At 35.1% G+C, this 17699-nt stretch overlaps 2 protein-coding genes across 5 annotated transcripts in view; one reads left to right on the forward strand and one right to left on the reverse strand.

The window, feature by feature from the left end:
* The window catches only part of LOC107629440 (methyltransferase-like protein 13), a 12604-nt gene extending 5203 nt beyond the window's left edge, over window positions 1-7401 (forward strand). The window contains exons 2-17 of one of the 3 annotated variants that reach the window (XM_021117669.1): window positions 64-337; window positions 446-547; window positions 646-712; window positions 1068-1249; window positions 1751-1999; window positions 2329-2412; window positions 2521-2568; window positions 2657-2721; window positions 3450-3498; window positions 3636-3894; window positions 4696-4817; window positions 5300-5380; window positions 5515-5589; window positions 6159-6346; window positions 6436-6586; window positions 6820-7401. In XM_021117669.1, the coding sequence (XP_020973328.1) occupies window positions 269-337; window positions 446-547; window positions 646-712; window positions 1068-1249; window positions 1751-1999; window positions 2329-2412; window positions 2521-2568; window positions 2657-2721; window positions 3450-3498; window positions 3636-3894; window positions 4696-4817; window positions 5300-5380; window positions 5515-5589; window positions 6159-6346; window positions 6436-6586; window positions 6820-7017 (1989 nt within the window). In that variant the 5' untranslated portion in view covers window positions 64-268 and the 3' untranslated portion in view covers window positions 7018-7401. Of the gene's footprint in view, window positions 1-6; window positions 338-445; window positions 548-645; window positions 713-1015; window positions 1250-1750; window positions 2000-2328; window positions 2413-2520; window positions 2569-2656; window positions 2722-3449; window positions 3499-3635; window positions 3895-4695; window positions 4818-5299; window positions 5381-5514; window positions 5590-6158; window positions 6347-6435; window positions 6587-6819 lie in introns of those variants that run through there. The other 2 variants (XM_016332240.2, XM_016332241.2) reach the window with 2 other exon arrangements.
* The window catches only part of LOC107629439 (beta-galactosidase 9), a 12818-nt gene continuing 2645 nt past the window's right edge, over window positions 7527-17699 (reverse strand). For both annotated transcript variants that reach the window (XM_016332239.2, XM_016332238.2), the window contains 15 exons: window positions 17221-17313; window positions 16480-16623; window positions 16121-16209; window positions 15263-15368; window positions 14619-14706; window positions 14390-14511; window positions 13042-13245; window positions 12438-12670; window positions 11313-11428; window positions 10450-10547; window positions 10109-10219; window positions 9892-9999; window positions 8875-9083; window positions 8404-8752; window positions 7527-7865 (listed from right to left, as the gene is read on the reverse strand). In XM_016332239.2, the coding sequence (XP_016187725.1) occupies window positions 7722-7865; window positions 8404-8752; window positions 8875-9083; window positions 9892-9999; window positions 10109-10219; window positions 10450-10547; window positions 11313-11428; window positions 12438-12670; window positions 13042-13245; window positions 14390-14511; window positions 14619-14706; window positions 15263-15368; window positions 16121-16209; window positions 16480-16623; window positions 17221-17313 (2214 nt within the window). In that variant the 3' untranslated portion in view covers window positions 7527-7721. The remainder of the gene's footprint in view (window positions 7866-8403; window positions 8753-8874; window positions 9084-9891; window positions 10000-10108; window positions 10220-10449; window positions 10548-11312; window positions 11429-12437; window positions 12671-13041; window positions 13246-14389; window positions 14512-14618; window positions 14707-15262; window positions 15369-16120; window positions 16210-16479; window positions 16624-17220; window positions 17314-17699) is intronic.

Genomic DNA, 17699 nt, shown 5'->3' on the forward strand with positions numbered 1-17699 from the left:
AGAAACCCTAGGTGACTTCACTAGTAAAGAAAATTGGGACAAGTTCTTCACTATTCGAGGCACCAACGACCCTTTCGAGTGGTACGCTGAGTGGCCCTACCTCCGAGACCCGCTCCTCTCCCACCTCCCGCCGAATGCTGACGGCGGCGACGCCGCTCCTCAGCTGCTTATCCCCGGTTGCGGGAACTCCCGACTCTCTGAGCACCTCTATGACGCCGGATACACTGGACTCACCAACATTGACTTCTCCAAGGTCGTCATCTCCGACATGCTCCGCCGCAACGTCCGCCTCCGCCCTCACATGCGGTGGCGCGTCATGGACATGACCAACATGCAGGTGCGTGTCAACTGCTCGCTTTTCGAGTTCAAAGCTGAAGCAGCCCTTCGGGTTTTGAGTTATCTGATTCCTGCGTGGTTTTCATTTTTTTTAAATGCTGGTATGCAGCTTGAAGACGAAATTTTTGATGCAGTTATTGATAAAGGTGGATTAGATGCTTTGATGGAGCCAGAGCTTGGCCCTAAGTTGGGAAATCAGTATCTCTCAGAGGTTTCTATGATTTCTTTGATCTATTCTAGTTATTATTGTGAAGAATAATATAGACTAATTAATTGGTCATGTGAACTTGTACTGATTCGTATTTCCAGGTAAAGAGAGTTTTGAAACCAGGGGGGAAATTTTTGTGCCTTACCTTGGCTGAATCTCATGTACTTGGTATGTTTCTGCAGTTTTTGTTACTCCATTTGTTTATTATGATAGTTAGAATATTTGGTTGACAAAGGTGACTATGATAATAGTTCCTTTTGTGTGTGTTTTCCTTTTCTTTTCTGCATAATGCAAATCTCATATTAAAAAGAAACATGTTGATGCAGAAGCTATTTCGGCTCTAATTTCATTTTGGATTCTTTGTAGTGAACTTGGACAAGGAGCTTTGTTACTGTGAACTGTGAAAGAAATGATCTTCTGGACCTTGTTTTGCATTTTAACTTCATTTTATAATTTATTTATATCTTTATGGGAAGAAATTGACCTGGTCGGTCTTGGAGGAAACTAATTCAGGCCTTTTCAGGTCTACTCTTTTCGAAGTTCCGCCTTGGATGGAAAATGAGTGTTGATTCCATACCTATGAAGTCTTCTAATAAATCTAGCCTTCAAACATTCATAGTTGTTGTGGAGAAAGAGCTGTCTACTTCAGTGCATCAGATTACATCGTTACTTCAGGATTCAACTCTTCATTGTAGTTCAAAACAGGTAAGATGCATGGCCTAATTCTGGTGTTTCGTTGGTGTGGATGCTTTTTTTAATGAGGATTCATAGATGGTTAATGCAGCATTTGTTAGATGCACTAGATTATGCTGTAGCTTGACCTTTAATTGTAATGATTGCATAGGATAGCTATCTGGTAGTTGAAGTTGTAGGATTTGGATCAGGAAGGAGGAAAGAGAGAAAGTGACTATGGATACTACAGGGTTGAAGTAATTAGGTCAAGAACTGGTATGGTACATTGGTACTATTATTACAAGCCAAGCCAACTAATATAGGAAGAGTCCAATTCCTAATTCAAGTAGGAGAAGGGATGAGTAAACAGAATGAAATTAGGGACAGCTCCTAAGATTGTTTTTCAGTTAGATAACTAATTAATTTATAATATATGCATGTTCTTAAAAAAATGTTTAATATATTTATATTAGATCGTGTATTTTACATCTGTTAATTTCTGGTGTTTACACTATGCCTTCTCATTTGTGCAAGGCTTCTGGACTCCATGAAGCTCTAGAAAATGAAAATCAACTTCGTGAAAAATACACCAGTAGCTCTCATATATTATACTCTCCGGAAGATCTGCAAGGGGAACTGACAAAGCTTTCCCCAGGTCGACGATTTCAGCTAACTTTGGGTGGACAAGGGTGCTCTATTTTTACCTATCATGCTGTAGTTCTTGATGCTGAGGAACACTTTGACTCATTTACCTATCACTGTGGGGTTTTCATTGTGCCTAAGGTGTGTGTGAGCAGATTTCCCTTCCTGTTTTATGTGTTGTAGTTCCACCTGATTTCATATCAAGAATAAAATTTTCTTACCATATTAATATTAGCTCATATTTTTTTACGATTTCCACTGGATTTGTCATCTTCACTTCAGATTAATGTACAAGTTGTATTGACAACTTAATGAATGTGAAGGTATTGTCATGAGAAAGAATTGTGCTAATTACAAAATATTTGATGCTACAGACAGACATATAAATAAATGCGTGCAATTTATCCAACTGCTCTACTACATCAGGCAGTTATTCTGCTTGCATTTCATAACTGAATGTGAAATTTCAGACACGTTCTCGTGAATGGCTTTTCTTTTCTGAAGAAGGACAGTGGATGGTAGTCAGAAGCTCAAAAGCAGCTCGTCTCATAATGGTATTATATTATTAGCAAACTAACATCACATTTACAATGTTTTTCCATTCTTGATTGTTTTGAAGATAATTTCATAACTGAAGCTGCTATGCAATCTTGAAACTACAGGTTTTGTTGGATACCAGCCATATAAAGGCCAGCATGGATGAGATTCAGGTAGACATCTTATTCTTCATGGAACATGCCATTCTAATGAGTTAACTGTAATTCTTTTTACTAACATTGGCTTGTTATTCCTTTCCAGAAAGATTTGTCTCCGTTGGTTAAACAGTTGGCACCTGCAGAAAATGAGAATGGAGCACAAATACCGTATGTAACTTATACCCAATTCCTTTATTTGTATCTCCCTTGGTTTTGGCCCATTTATTTAAGTAACCACTATATTCTATTGAGGTGTTAATGTATGTATTCCCAAATATTTAAGCATGATATTTTGCTGAACGACAGCAAATAAGTTGTGCTTCTGGGGTATATAAATGCAAAAGTCAGGGAAACTTTTAGAACGCAGTTTATATCTTGTATTCTAATCAGCCACATATGCTGTAACAAATGTTCACACTATTACTTGGAAGTTTAGAGGCAAGGGTATACCTTGTTCTGCTACAGAGATTCCATTGCAACATAAGATGATTAATTATGGTCTACTGTGATTATGAGTTAAAAAAAAAAAAAAATCCTAAAATGCCATATCGCCATTCAGGTTTTGAGAAATTCTGATTAAATCTTCACATAAAGTTTCCGTTAACAAAGGATTTGTGTTCAGTTTTCATCTTCCATGTAATTCCTACACTTAGAGGGGAGGAAGCCATAATGTAACTTTTGAATATAATATGCATGAAGTAAGCAAATAATTTCTAATATCATTATATACAGGGTTGGTACAGTAATGTTGGTACTGCTGGCTCTCTTACTATCCAGGGCAGTGTTTGTTTGTTATTAGTATTGGCTAAGCTATTTTTTAATGATGTGTAGCTCATCGTTATATACTTGATGAGTCAAACCTTTTCTCATAAATTCTTGAACATATATCTCTACAGCTTCATGATGGCAAGTGAGGGTATCAAGGAACGAAGCATCGTTCATCAGGTTAGTAACAGCGTACATTATGTTATTGAAGTTGTGATTTCCACTTTCTACATTGGTTTACATTATTGTAATGGTTTACTTGATTTGAAATGCCCGTCATACTCTTATAATATTATCAATAATGATGTGTTTTGTAGGTCTCATCTTCGTTAACTGGATCAATTGTTGTTGAAGATGTAGTTTATGAAAATGTTGACAGTGAAGTCAGTAATATTTTTCCATCTAGAGAGTTGGTGTTTCGTCGCCTTGTTTTTGAGAGAGCTGCAAATCTGGTGCAATCTGAAGCTCTAGTAAAAGATGAAAATTCATCTACCAAATTGGTTAGTGAGTCAGGGAGGAAGAAAACCAACTCATCTTCTAAATCTAGGAAAAGTGGATCTCGGAGACAGAGTAGTGGTAAATATTTCCTATTTGTCTCCCATATGTTTTAAATCACAGTTCAATACATCGTTGCTGATGCAACTCCCTTACATGATCTGCAACTAATTTGTCAAATCATGCTGTAGTGCGTTCAAACTATCATGTTGTATTCATTATTGGCCTTTCTGTTAAAGTATTTTCTAGTTCAAAAGATGATTTGCAATGATAATTATCTCCCATTTTAGCCTTTAGGGTGTGTTTGGCAAAGCTGTAAAATTATAATTATTTCAATAATAGCCTATTTATATAATCAATTTACGTGTTGATACATGTGCTGAAAATTGGGTTTGAGATAATTTATTTTGTTTGGATTGTACGAAAAAGTTGTTTTATGTGATAAAATTACAAAAAGGATATAGAATGATTATCTATATATAATATTTGAGTCAATTAGGCAAAAGCACAATAATCTGTGTGTAAAAAGATTTTTCAGAAAAAAAAACCCAGATATTAGCTTATGCTTTTTTCCCCCTCAAAAAATAGCTTCTCTTTTTCTTTTATTTTTCTTTTTTTTTAATAAGCTTTTAATCACTTTCAAGAAACTCAGCCAAACATGTTGAAAACTTTATAACAATTTTTTTACCAAAATAAGTCTCTTTAGGGACTTTCCAAACATGGTTGAATTTTCATAGAACTGTTTTGTACCTACTTCCTATAATAAGAGAGCTGATTATACAATTTTAAATCATTCTGTTTGTTCAAATGAAATTGTCTAATATCTTCTGTTATTTATCACTTTAATCCCGTGTTAACATACTATTTTAACTGATTGTGTAGAAGCAAGGAACCAGTTTGCAGTTTATCATGGCTATGCAGCTAGTTCCTATCATACAGGGATTATTTCAGGATTCATGCTAATATCTTCTTATATGGAAAGCGTGACATCAAGTGGAAAAATGGTTCGTATTTCCAATTTTAGTCTCTGTTGTATTACAAGAAGGGAACTCGAAAGTTGTAGATTTTTTTTGCAATCTTGAAATATATTTAACCAAGAATTCTTTATTTTCCTCATCCTTTTCTTTTCATTTTCATTTATATTTTCAATTCCTTTAAATAATCAAATCATAAAACATTAAAAAATTCTTAACATATCATTGATAATTTGTATTGGGTGTCAAATCTCTAGTATGATGGTTGAAACCTGAAAGAATCTATTTTACTATTAGATTTACATTTATGAGGTGCATTGATGTTTGGCTTTTCGAGATTTTTGTATGATCAGTTATGCCTAATAACTAATACAGTCACAAAATTCTTTTGAAGGTAATGCTAAGTAAATGCCAAATCTTTCTTCTTTTTGTGTTTGGCATTCGGTGATATAAAGCTTTCCATTACTGTTCAATGTCCATTATTGCTGATATATGCAAATTCTATATCTCAGGTTAAAGCAGTAATAATAGGTCTTGGAGCAGGTTTACTTCCTATGTTTCTTCATGGATGTATCCCCTTTTTGGAAATGGAGGTAATTTTTTTCCCTAGTAATTAACTGAGAAAATAAATTAGAGTTCAGACCCAGTGCTTGCTTGTATGCAAGATGGTTTACTCTTATGATTTTATGTAATATCATATTCTCTTGATATTTATTTATATCTACAGGCAGTGGAGTTAGACCCCGCAATTTTAGATATTGCAAAGGACTACTTCGGTTTTGTAGAGGATAACCGCCTAAAGGTAGGTAACATACATATGCATCTCTCTCTTCTCAGGCTTCCGTTGAAACTTGAAATTATGAACCAAACTTGAAGTTATGAACCATTTGGAACTGTTTCTTTAAAGAATTGAGAAGCGACCTTAGCTAAGATACAGTCAAAATTGGGAGGACAAAAGAAGAAAATATCGGGAGGGCCTGTAACATAAATCTAACTCCAGCTGGAAGCAAAGAAGTAAAGTGAGATTGCTGATTTTCATAGAAGGAATTATCTGCATGAAATAGTTAATGTTTTGAATTGAAGATTTTTCTGTCCCTGCTTTGAATCATATGCCTTCAACTGTTCTAATTAGATATTTTGATCCTTGTATTTTGTTGGGTGCTGTTTTTTACACTAGGTTTAGATATTTGATTTTGAACAAGCCAAGAGTGACAAAAATGTGGTAATAGCTGATAAAGTAAAAGATTGGTGGGGGGCTGATGTCATGATGACTGACTGAAGTCTATATCACAACATAATTAAGATTTTTTATGAGTCAATCTTGGGAATGGTGGTTAAAAATACATTAAATCCCATTATGCTGGGTTCCAGGTGCATGTAGCTGATGGAGTCCAATTTGTCAGAGATTTTACCAGTTCTGCAGCAGGTCAGATTCAAGAAAATGGCACTGGTTCTGAATGTATTGAGTCCCCTTCCAACGGGAGTTCAAGGTCTCATGCAAGTGTAGGGGCAAGGAAAGTTGATATAATTATTGTTGATGTTGACTCTTCAGATCCAAGGTGATTATTTTTCGGAATATAGTTATTGTTGATATAGACACTGTCGTCTATGATTGAACAACTACTTATCCATTGCATATTGTGTGCAGCTCTGCAATGGCATGCCCTGCTCCAGATTTTGTTGAGGAGTCTTTTTTAGAGACTGTAAGGGATAAACTCTCAGATCAAGGTCTCTTTGTTGTCAATTTGGTCTCCCGGTCCCAAACCATAAAAGACATGGTTCGCTTGAAAATGAAAAAGGTGAAAGTAAATATTAGCATCCATATTGGTTTGGAGTGTGCTTTCTCCTCTAGCTTTGTATCTTTGTTTAATTTGTCACATATGCCTCATGCAGTGACAGCATTGTGTTAACATTTTTTTTTTGACACTCTGTTTAGTATGCTTTTTAAAGTGATGTCTCCATTTTTTGGTTGGTTTATAGACTGATATCTCCATTTTTATTTATGTTTTTTGGTTCTTCTGTCTTTATATAGGTTTTCGGCCACCTCTTTTGCCTCCAACTTGATGAGGATGTCAATGAGGTCCATTTTGCACTCAAATCAGAATCATGTATTGAGGATAGTTCCTTTCCCGAAGCTTCCCTTAAACTTGATAAATTATTCAAGTTTAAACATCCAGAGATTGGCCAAAACATTATTAATGCGACAAAGAAGATCAGACGTTTGAAGTGAAGACCAGCATCCTTTCCAGCTTGTCTCTATGAGCAATGCACTCTGCGATCTTTATGGCTGTGAGGGCTTGCTTCCGAAAGGAAACTATTTTGCCATGCCAAAATGATCATGTGAGTAATATCAAGTCTTTGATCTTTGGATTGGGTTGTCTTGTACTCGTCAATGAGATACTTGTGTTAGAAGATGTATAAATTGCTTATAAAATTACACAACAATCAGAATGTATCAGAATTTTGAAGTGATAGAATGGGATCAAAGTTGCTGATTAATATGATCTATAAGAATAGAGAGTCATTGGTTGGTAAAAGTTCTGTTGTGCTTGATCCCTACTTTGGGCATCTTCATATTTTTTTGAAAATGAATATTATAGTGGTGGGTTCTCCCTAAGAATAGCATATTTTGGGACTTCTTTTTTTCTGTGTATCTATAATTCTGCTTCTGCAATCCTTCTTTAAAACTGGAAATAGTTCAAGCTTGTTGTGGCACACAGGATGTTAAGTCAGTATATCAGAACAGACTATCTTGCTGCATGCATAAAGGATGGTAAATAACTACGTACAAAATTAAGAGTTTATTTGCTGCTGCTTTTTTCATATATTGTACTATATAAATCATAACATAATGATAGTATTTATACAATTGTATAGTGAATACAATCAAGGGTGGTTTGTTCATGTCCGCCTGTTTCACACACCCAACAGATTCTAAACGCTGCTTACGAAGCCATCACTTGACGGTGATGTGCACCTTGCCTCCACAGCCAATGTTTTGACAACACCTTCACATGGGTCACCTCCGAACACACTGCTCGATATTTTGATTGAACAGCTACTTTTCCCTTGGCAAGCCTGTATACCACGAAAAATATATTTAGAAACCTAAGCGTGAAAATTTGTACATTAAGTTTGTGTGAACCATGCAACTAATTATGTTTGATATAGCATAAATTATGATAATACAGCCACCCGTAATATCGGATTACTAGAGGAGATTTATAATCTTTGCATTCTCCCATATAATTTCTTTCCATTCTCTTTTCCATTTCTTTGGTGAATCGGAGAAGATATCATTCATGAAAAAACTGTAAGCCTGCATCAAATGAGATGTAAAACTGCACGAGTATACACAAGCCGAGCAGCAGCACCTCCCATACACCAAAAAAGCTTTCACCAATTTTCTTCTTATATAAATAATTAAATATACATCCACTGGCAACAGTAAAACTTCAACAGGGTAATTATTTCGTAAGATAGCCTCCTGCCCCTTCAATTTTATTCACGTGATTTCTAATTCAAATTCACAACCGAAAGCTTGTGTAGCTTTTATTTCATTCAGGAAACTAATTCATAGGCACTCAAGTAAAAAGCAACTTGCTGGAGAGTTTACCTTGGATACCGTGGACATTGAACTAGGTGCATGGCATTGCCCTTGAGAAAAATTCTGACAACTACCTTCAGGTGTTCCAAAACCAGCAAAAGTTATGGAGGAAATTATCTGTCCATCTTGGCACCATAAATGCATTTCAGGAATCATATTATCTACGGAAACTTCTTGACCAATGACATCTACATTCACCAATTTCTGCAACGGTGGATAGTGCGATTCTGACACTTGAGCACATATTGTCCTGGCCGAATGCAACTTAACAGAAATCGCAAATGGATTTCCACCTGTTTCCTCCAAAATGACAAGTAAATTGTTTGATGCTCTCAGCCATGACCGTGGCACATGGTACCTGGAGATTGATCAATAACAGTTAAATAGATCTCAAAAGTTTCTTTTCGATACCTATATATACATATATTCACATGATAGTACAATAATGGATTTAAAGGTGCAAATCATTGGAAGATATACAAGGTTTGAGTAGGTTTTCCACAATTAGTTGTACACTTGTCCGAACTGTATGCTCCACGATAATCACAAAATTGTTCACATCCATCTTTAGGGGAGACCCATGTCCAGTATCGTCCAATATGATTGCCATTCACCCAAACCTGACCTTTCCCCATGCTTTGCAGGTCAAGAGCAATTGGATTTGTGCCATCAGGGACATCAAAATATGTCTGCATCAATAAAAGATGCATGTGAGGTCAGGATCTACATTCATTATTCAAGGTTTAAATGTGTTAGACATCAGCAGAAAGTACACAACAATAATGATAATGTACTGGCAAACCATTCTTTTGTCTAGTCACTTTATAGTCTAAGCTTTTTGGGAAGATTGTTCTTGACATTTATTTTGGTCTGCCTTAGCCAATGATCAAAAGTCCAATCCTTGCTTCTGATCAGTGTGAATTTATGGACCAACTCTACCTATTTATATATCGCTACGACGCTACCTATCAATTTAACCTTTTAGAACAAGTAGTTTTATGATATGATGTTAGAATTCTATGACCAAAAGGCCTCGGATTCAATCCTTGTTTAAACCCCCGAAAAGAAAGAATTTCAGTATAAGACATAAAAAAAATCTATGCAAAACTCACGAAATTCCAAAAAATGGAATCTTGTGTGATGCGGTGTGTAGATACAACATTTAGATTGTTATGAGAAGACTTAAAAATAATTTAATTATTTTGAAAGACCCCCTTAAGTAGCTCTTGTAGAAAATGTGCAGGCTTATTTCTCATTGTGCCTAAATTCTACTTTATTTGGAAAACTTGTATTAAGGATCAAACTTGTGCAAAGGTTTCGATGCCATGATGATGACTAACTTAGAAGCTTAAAGCTATTATGTGTGGGCTCATGAATGGATTTATATTACTAATGAAATAAAATCAATAAAATAAAATTATAATTTATTTTCTGTGTGTCATATTTTATTATACAACTCTCATAGATATCTCAGTTCGATAGCCCTCTAACTAGTACCTTGTACCATGTAAATATGGATGGAAGGGCCTCAGGACTTAATTCAACCCATTCTGCATTATCATTCTCTTCACTGTAAAATTCTAGAAACTCACCCTGAAGTCCAACCTGGTAGAGAAAATGAGAATAAACAGTAGTTACTAATAGTATTTTCCGATAGGAGCACAGTTATAATGCCTTATCAACAAGTAAGGTTCTCAAAGATTTATATGCATACCTGGTAGGTCCAAAATGATTTTGAAAGATCTATATCTCCATTTTCGAATCCCGTGAGCTTGATTGTACCTCTAATCCCTCCACCATCTTTCTCAAGGAAGGCACCGTAATTCTGCAACAGTGTGTCATAAGTGAAGTAAGTCAGCAATCATTATTCCTCTCCCTCATTTATATTACTATCAATTGAACGGTTCAAAATAAAAAATAAATAAAAAATATATATGTTTAATTGTTAATGAATGTGTATTCAATTCTTAAACTGTCAATTGATACCTACTTACACACACTCAATGATTTTAAAATAATTTAATATTCTGGTACTATCCATGGTAGGACTTTCACCTGTAAGCCCACTGTCTGAGATAACAGTGTTAAATCATTGTATCCTGGAGCAAATTGAACTGTCTGGACCACCTTGATCCAATGACCAACAGTGTTACCTTTACTTGGAAAAGACATGGAGCTATGTAAGAATATAAACGCAATATCATGATTAAATTATAAAGCCTAACAGTTGCAAACACCACATTTCTATTCAAGGAAACAAAGAGAATTCAGCTAGATGTAGGATCAGCGAACTAGCATGGACATTTGGCATGAACAGAGCCTGAATAAAAATGGCATCGGTATATGGGATGAAAACAAAAGGGGGAAAAGAAGCAAAGAGTAAGACCAGAAAAATAGAGAAGAAATCATTCCAACTAGGAAGATGTTTAGTGCAGTAATCAAGAAAGACATTATCCTCATCATCTGCACCTAGATTGAAACTGTTAACAAAAGCTGGATGATCACTGGTACTAACCTGCATATCATTGTGCTAGCCTAAACCTCCAGCCAGATTGTTTTTTTCCTAATATAATATTGGCTTTTCAGTTTGAGTAAAATTATCCTCGTATTTTCACTAACTAGTATTAATTACTAAAGATAAAAAGCCGCATAGGTACATGATGAGCCCAAAACCAACCAGGATTTCATATGATATATTCCTCCCAATGGTTAGAAACTGTTAGACACAATCATAGATCATGAGTTTTATTTTCTTGGATGACAACTTGGAGATGATTAGCCGAATAGCCGATAATGCAAATGTTAAGAATTGCTGGGTCAACTACAGAATTATGAGCATTATTTTAGGAAATATACAAAAAAGAAAGATGCCATCTACAAATAAATATAGCATCCATTTGACTGTACAATATCATTACCTATAAGCTGGCCATTGATAAATACACGCAGTATGTCACGGATGCCATCTATAGTAAGTTTTGGAGTAACATCATTTTCCTTCCAAAACAAGATGTCGCTATCTGAAACATATATTCTGCATTGTGTATAGACAGATGATTAGAAACCATCAGATAAATCTGTTTTTTTTTGGGGGGGCGGATGTTTATTACCAAAAGATTCATTGCATATTGTAGAATTTAGAGTTTGGTACTTTCTGGGTAAAATTATAGCAGATATATAAAGCAAGAAGCTAGCAGCTTTTTAGCTCGTATCCTTTATGTATTTTGGCATGGAGGGTGTCTTATTCTCTCTCACAATTTCTTCTACTCTTTTGATCTTGTTAGAGATAAGGATTGCAATTAGTCACCAGTTGTTACGATGCCTCAAGAATTCCCCCATCTAAAAAATATATATAATTAAAATAATGTAGAGGTTTAGATGCATAGTGGCTCTATGTTTTGGGTGAGTGACACTGAGGTTACTAAGTTTTTATAGGTCATTCTTGAGCAGGAAATATATTCTCCATCCCTATCCCCATACTCATAATGGGGTCAGATACACATCCCTGTTAGCACACTTGGTTAGATAATTTCTTTTGTTTGTTGGGGTGGGGGTTGATAGAATCCTTCATTACCTAAACAACAAAATAATAACGAATAAAACATAGAACAAAATAAACAACTAGTTAAAAGGAAAACTGACAGAAAAAAATTGTAAGGAGTTTAATCTAAGTTGAAAGAGCCAAGGAGGAGTATGCTTGTATACTACCCATGTTTCAAAGGCAAAAGTTTACTTCGTGAGCATGTTAAATATAAAACAGCAATTACCCAAATCAGTCTCCGAGGTTTTTAAAATCGGACATCTTAGTCTCCTAGATTTCAAAATACACAAAACAGTCCCCAATGTTTATCGGACAATACAGTCCTTCTCCAAAACTGGGGAAGTTGGTTCTTGAGTCTTGACACCTAATGAAAATTTTACCTAAATTAAAATGGGTAACTAGTAAAGCATGCATGCTACTACGACAGTAAAACAAGCCACATAATTTCCTTTCTAAAAGCATATGATACGAATGCAGAATATTTAGGGATATGCATATTTACCTGGTTGAATACCAAAGATAATCAGATTGATCCTTTGTTACATTTAAATGCTCCAATATACCTTGTACAGTGAAACTGCTGTTACTCCAAACACGAATTGGCTCTTTTGCAGTCACCCAAGAACTTGAGCTGCGGAAAATGCCATCTTGATTGATCAATTTCTGGGATGGGAAAAGACTTGAGACAAGTGGCAAATCAAAGTCTAACAATTTGACTGAAGTTTGTGCTCCAATCTGTGCAAATTTAAATATGAAATTGTTAGACAACCTGATATAATATAAACGCAGCTATAATAAGTTTAATTGGCATCTTAAAACATGTATACTTTGAAAAAATTTACTACTTGAGATTACGAGGAATTTAAGCAGGTACAATGCAAACAACCAAGTGAAAAATACTTTCAGGTAGAAAATTATTTTAGTTATAAAAATACTTAGAAAAGTAGTTTAATTATCAATTTTAAGTTTCAAGTGACTAATATGTAGATCTTGGGTATCAAATTCTGGAAAGATCTATAAGTAAACCAACATTCAGATAAAGACAGAAGATGATATCATGCCAACTTTTTTTATGCCTAAAAAGTATTCCAATGCATAAAGCATACCTTGGCAGTATTGTAAACTGTATTCCTGCAATCTGGTAAAATACTCACAGACCATGGTGGTAGAGTATATGTTCGACCTTGGAAGGTCACAGTAGCTGTTTTCTTTTCGTCAATGTTGGCAAGAAATGCTGAGCATATACTAGAAAATCCAGAAAGAGACAAGTTCACTAATTTAGGGCGAACATCTAATTGGTACACATGTGCCTGAAATTGGTAAGAGAACGTAATTCAGTAAAATAAAAGCACTGCACAATTTTCCATACAACAATATGAAAAACCAAGCCTTATCTCACTATGTGGGGATTAGCTAACATAAGGTACTAAGTTCATCGTGAATGTCTGTGTTAGCACAAAACTTAAATTTGTAAATGATAACAGTAGCTTTTCTCTTTTTCTTTTGCAAAAAAGAATGTAAGTTCGGCGGCCGAAGTGAAAACCCTAATATAGAGATGAAGATTGGAGAGAACATTCTACGAAAAGTTAAAAATTTTAAGTATCTTAGGTGCATCATACAGGATAATGAGAGATTGAACATGTAAATTATAGGATCAAAGTAGATTGGTCAAAATGGCGGAGTACGTCCGGTTTTATATGTGGCAAAAAAGTGTCTTTAAAACTTAAAGGTAAATTCTATCGCACTGCTATTAGACTGGCTATGCTTTATGGTATAGAGTGTTGGGCGGCCAAAGGGGAGCACGAATATAAGTTAAGTGTGGCAGAGATGAAGATGTTGAGACGGATGAGTGGTCATACGCGAATGGATAGAATAAGGAACGAAGATATAAGAGAGAGAGTTGGAGTAGCACCTATTATGAAAAAGATGGTAGAATCGCGTCTCAGGTGGTTTGGACATGTGAGAAGAAGACCAACAGAGCACTCAGTTAGGAAGGTGGATGAGATGGAAAATGGACAAGGGGTGAAAGGCAGAGGAAGACCAAGGAAGACCATCTATGAGGTGGTCAAATGAGATATACATGTAAACGGTCTCTCTGTAAACATGATACATGATAGAGCCCAATGGCGTCATTTGATCCATGTAGTCAATCCCATCTGGTACTTAACTGGATTGAGCCATTCAACAAAGAATGCAAATTTCTCTGCATATCTTCGGAATACACACAAAAATAGAAGACCATTCGCAATATGACACAGAAAGAAGAAGGTAACCATATCCCAAACTTTGCTAAGGATGAAATCCCATTCAAAGGTGAAATGTATGTTTCAAAATAAGAGTTAAGAACTTTCAGCAATCCTTCACCTGATACAGTGACTGCCAACAAATTATTTAATTAATCAACATAGTGCTTGAAATTCTATTAAAATAAGCTATTTAAGGCTTGGCTCAAACCTCTTGCTTTGGGCCCAATTTTATGTATGTTGGTGAATCAGCTGCCACCAAAGCAGGCTCACAAAGCTTTAAAGCAGCATGTAAATCTTTCAAGTGACCCCATTTTGGCTCACTAAGCAGACCTAGACAAGTAGGTTTATTAACTGATTGTCATCAACTATCTCAACAGATGTATAAATCCCTAGATGCCATCTGAAAGAACAAAGTTTATTGTTATCATTCTACATACCATACTCATCAATTGGAGCATCATAATCGTAACTTGTAATTTGCAGGGGTCCCCCTGCAGTGCGACCAAAATTTGTTCCACCAAAAAACTGTAAACAAAAGAGGCTGGTCAAGATGCTGGTTACAAATAAATACCATAAAAACCAAAATATATTATCAAATTAAATGATATATGAAATATTAGGTTCATCATAAATATATCTTAAGTTCCACTAAAAAAAAATAAAAAAGGTAATAAATTACCATATAAAAATAAGTAAACGGAACCAAGAAAGGATAATATATATTATATAAAAGAAAAAAAAGGCGCTGAAAGCATCTGTGATAAAGGAGCTTCAATGATGATAACTACACAGATTACCAGATCTCAAACTATGATACACTTTAAAAATTTGTATTTTCAGTTTCAAGACAGCAGGTCAACAGCTGTGTTTGCATCTGCCCTTGCAAATTGGTAATGTTCTTTCGCACATTACTACAGCTTCATTCAGAATAAATGAACAAAAAAGAGAAAAGATGAAAATAGAACAGCCAAAGCATGCCTCAAAGAAAAGAATAAAAGTTAGGTAGCCATTATATTAGAGCAGTAAATAAGCCAAAAGTGAACTTTTATCTAACTATAAATTTCATTTACTATAAATTTACCATATAGTAGTTCTGAAAGCTTCCTCCACGCTGGAAAAACCGTGCAACAGCAAATGCAAGGTCTTCAACAGGTCTATGGGGCAATCTTTCACCCCATTGAGTATACCTACAATTCAGTCAAATGAATCAATATATTCATAATTAAGATGTCAAAAATGACTAAATTAGTTCTTTAACCTTCTCTTATTATCTACACACAAACATGCAGAGAGAACCAAAATGAAAAATTTTGCATCATAAATAAATAAAGACAGAGTAGTTTACAGCTCAACATGGCATCTACCAGCCATCCAATCAGATGCTAATGTGGCTTGGTGAATCACAAAGTAGCCTTTTAGTAAGAAACAAAAACATAGTTCCTAAGCCTATTTAGATAACAAGATAAAAGTAGGGGACAATACAAAAGAAAGATGCACCTATTTGTAACAGAGCAAGCCGGATGTATAGAGTGAGTATGCACTCGGAGGTACATCATACAGATAACCACATAGAGATTAGCAAATGTCAATCTTGAAGCAGGAAATGAGCAAGAGAAGAGAGTACTACTCTATGAGTTGCTGCCAACAGTGAGGCAGACAACATTGAGCCACTGGTTATTGGAAACATCACATAGTTCCAATCCAGTAAAGCAATTAATTGACAAGGTTGAAGGGAGCCATATCTTTTTGGTTTGTTTCAAAATCTAAAAAACAAAACGGAAGGTAACTTCAATATTGAAGCACTTGAAGAGACGCGACTAATGCTGCCTGTATGAGCATCCTATAGCTATCATGCTATCCTCTGATATGCTACATTGGTGGCTGCTAAAGCCAGTATAACAGTCTGATAATAGGTAACCCCTGAAGGATGTGATCATACCATCCATCCCAGTTCTCTGTCCACATAATTGGTTTGTGAGGAGAGTTAGGTTTGAACCCATCACAATAGTATGCGTTGCATGTATCAATCTGTGGACAACAATACACAATCTATGAATGCAAAAAAGAATAATCAACAGAAACATTACAGAAAAGGATTTTTGGAAAGGATGTCTACAATGAGAAACACAGTACCATCCAGTAGGTTAATTATATACTTAACTGGAAACATTTTACGTAAATTTCCTTTTCATTATTTTCCATGATCAGTTAAGACTGACCTGAACATAAGCAGCTTGCATAAAGTATACCTAAACAGCTATCACAATTGTTTTCAATAATGGAAGGTATTTAACTTACAATATCATATGGAGCATCAGTTTGCTTGCACATGACCCAAGGAACACCAGCACCAAGACTTAGAGCCATTCCAGCTGCCCATTTAGTATACTCTTTACCTGCCTTGCCAAAGGAGCCTTCAATGTTCCCATATTCATTCTCAATCTGACAAAAAACAGTTGATTCCTTGTTAAACTTCACATTCTACAAGGGAAGCATCAAATTTTCACTTGCATGTGGCAATACCAAGATAAGATATATAATATTAAAAAAAAGGGAGCACATTGCCAAATATCTAACAAAAATTAGGTGTCTGTTCATGAGCTTGAAAACTAATTCAGTTGTAACTTGATTTAATAATCAGAATACAAAACTGAAAAATATAACTATAGCCAGCATGTTAAATCAAATATACAGTTTATATGGATACATCAAAGATGTAGAAACAATCCCCAACCTTTACCAATCATACAGCATGTCGCATATATAGCATGTCATCTATGTAGGTGATTCCAAGGGAGAGTAATGTAAGAAATTAGAAGAGAAAAATTCAGATATGTGAAATATCCATAATCCGGTAAATGCAGACCACTCCCGCGAAAAATAAGACTTACCAATGTACAACGAGAATATGGAAAAGAAAAAGTTTACTGCCTAATCTGGATAGATCAGCATCATGGCTATCAATATCCCGTAAAATATGAAAATAAAACCAATTATGCATATAAAGGCCAAACTCCACAGTCCATACTCAATTCCTACCTGCAACAAAATTATAGGACCTCCTTGCCAAGAAAACAGCTTTTCGTCTCTCATTATGTTCACCACCTTAGAAACAAACCGCTCCATCTCCACCTAAATAATGATTGTAACAAAAAGAAAGAAAAGAAAAGAAATCATGAATGCCATGGTTAAAGCGATTATTTACAGGTCCAATAGCAATTACTATGTAATTATGTGCTAACAAGGGCAATTTTACATACATTATTGCAGTAGTATTGTGTGGCTGATAAAATGACTCGGGTTAAAATTTAGGCTTTGTTTTGGAAATATTAGTTGAGTATTAAACAACAACGGTCGTTGAAATTATGACAGATAAATGACTATGTACAAAACTATTTTATATTTCTTCTAACTTGATTGAAAACAAAGAAATTTTACCTATACAATGTACTAACGGTTGCTCTTAATTTGTTATTTTATCACTTCTAAGACGCTATCTTTTTTTTTTTTTTTTTTTG

Source organism: Arachis ipaensis, chromosome B03 (genome assembly GCF_000816755.2).
Source record: "Arachis ipaensis cultivar K30076 chromosome B03, Araip1.1, whole genome shotgun sequence".
Taxonomy (NCBI): domain Eukaryota; kingdom Viridiplantae; phylum Streptophyta; class Magnoliopsida; order Fabales; family Fabaceae; genus Arachis; species Arachis ipaensis.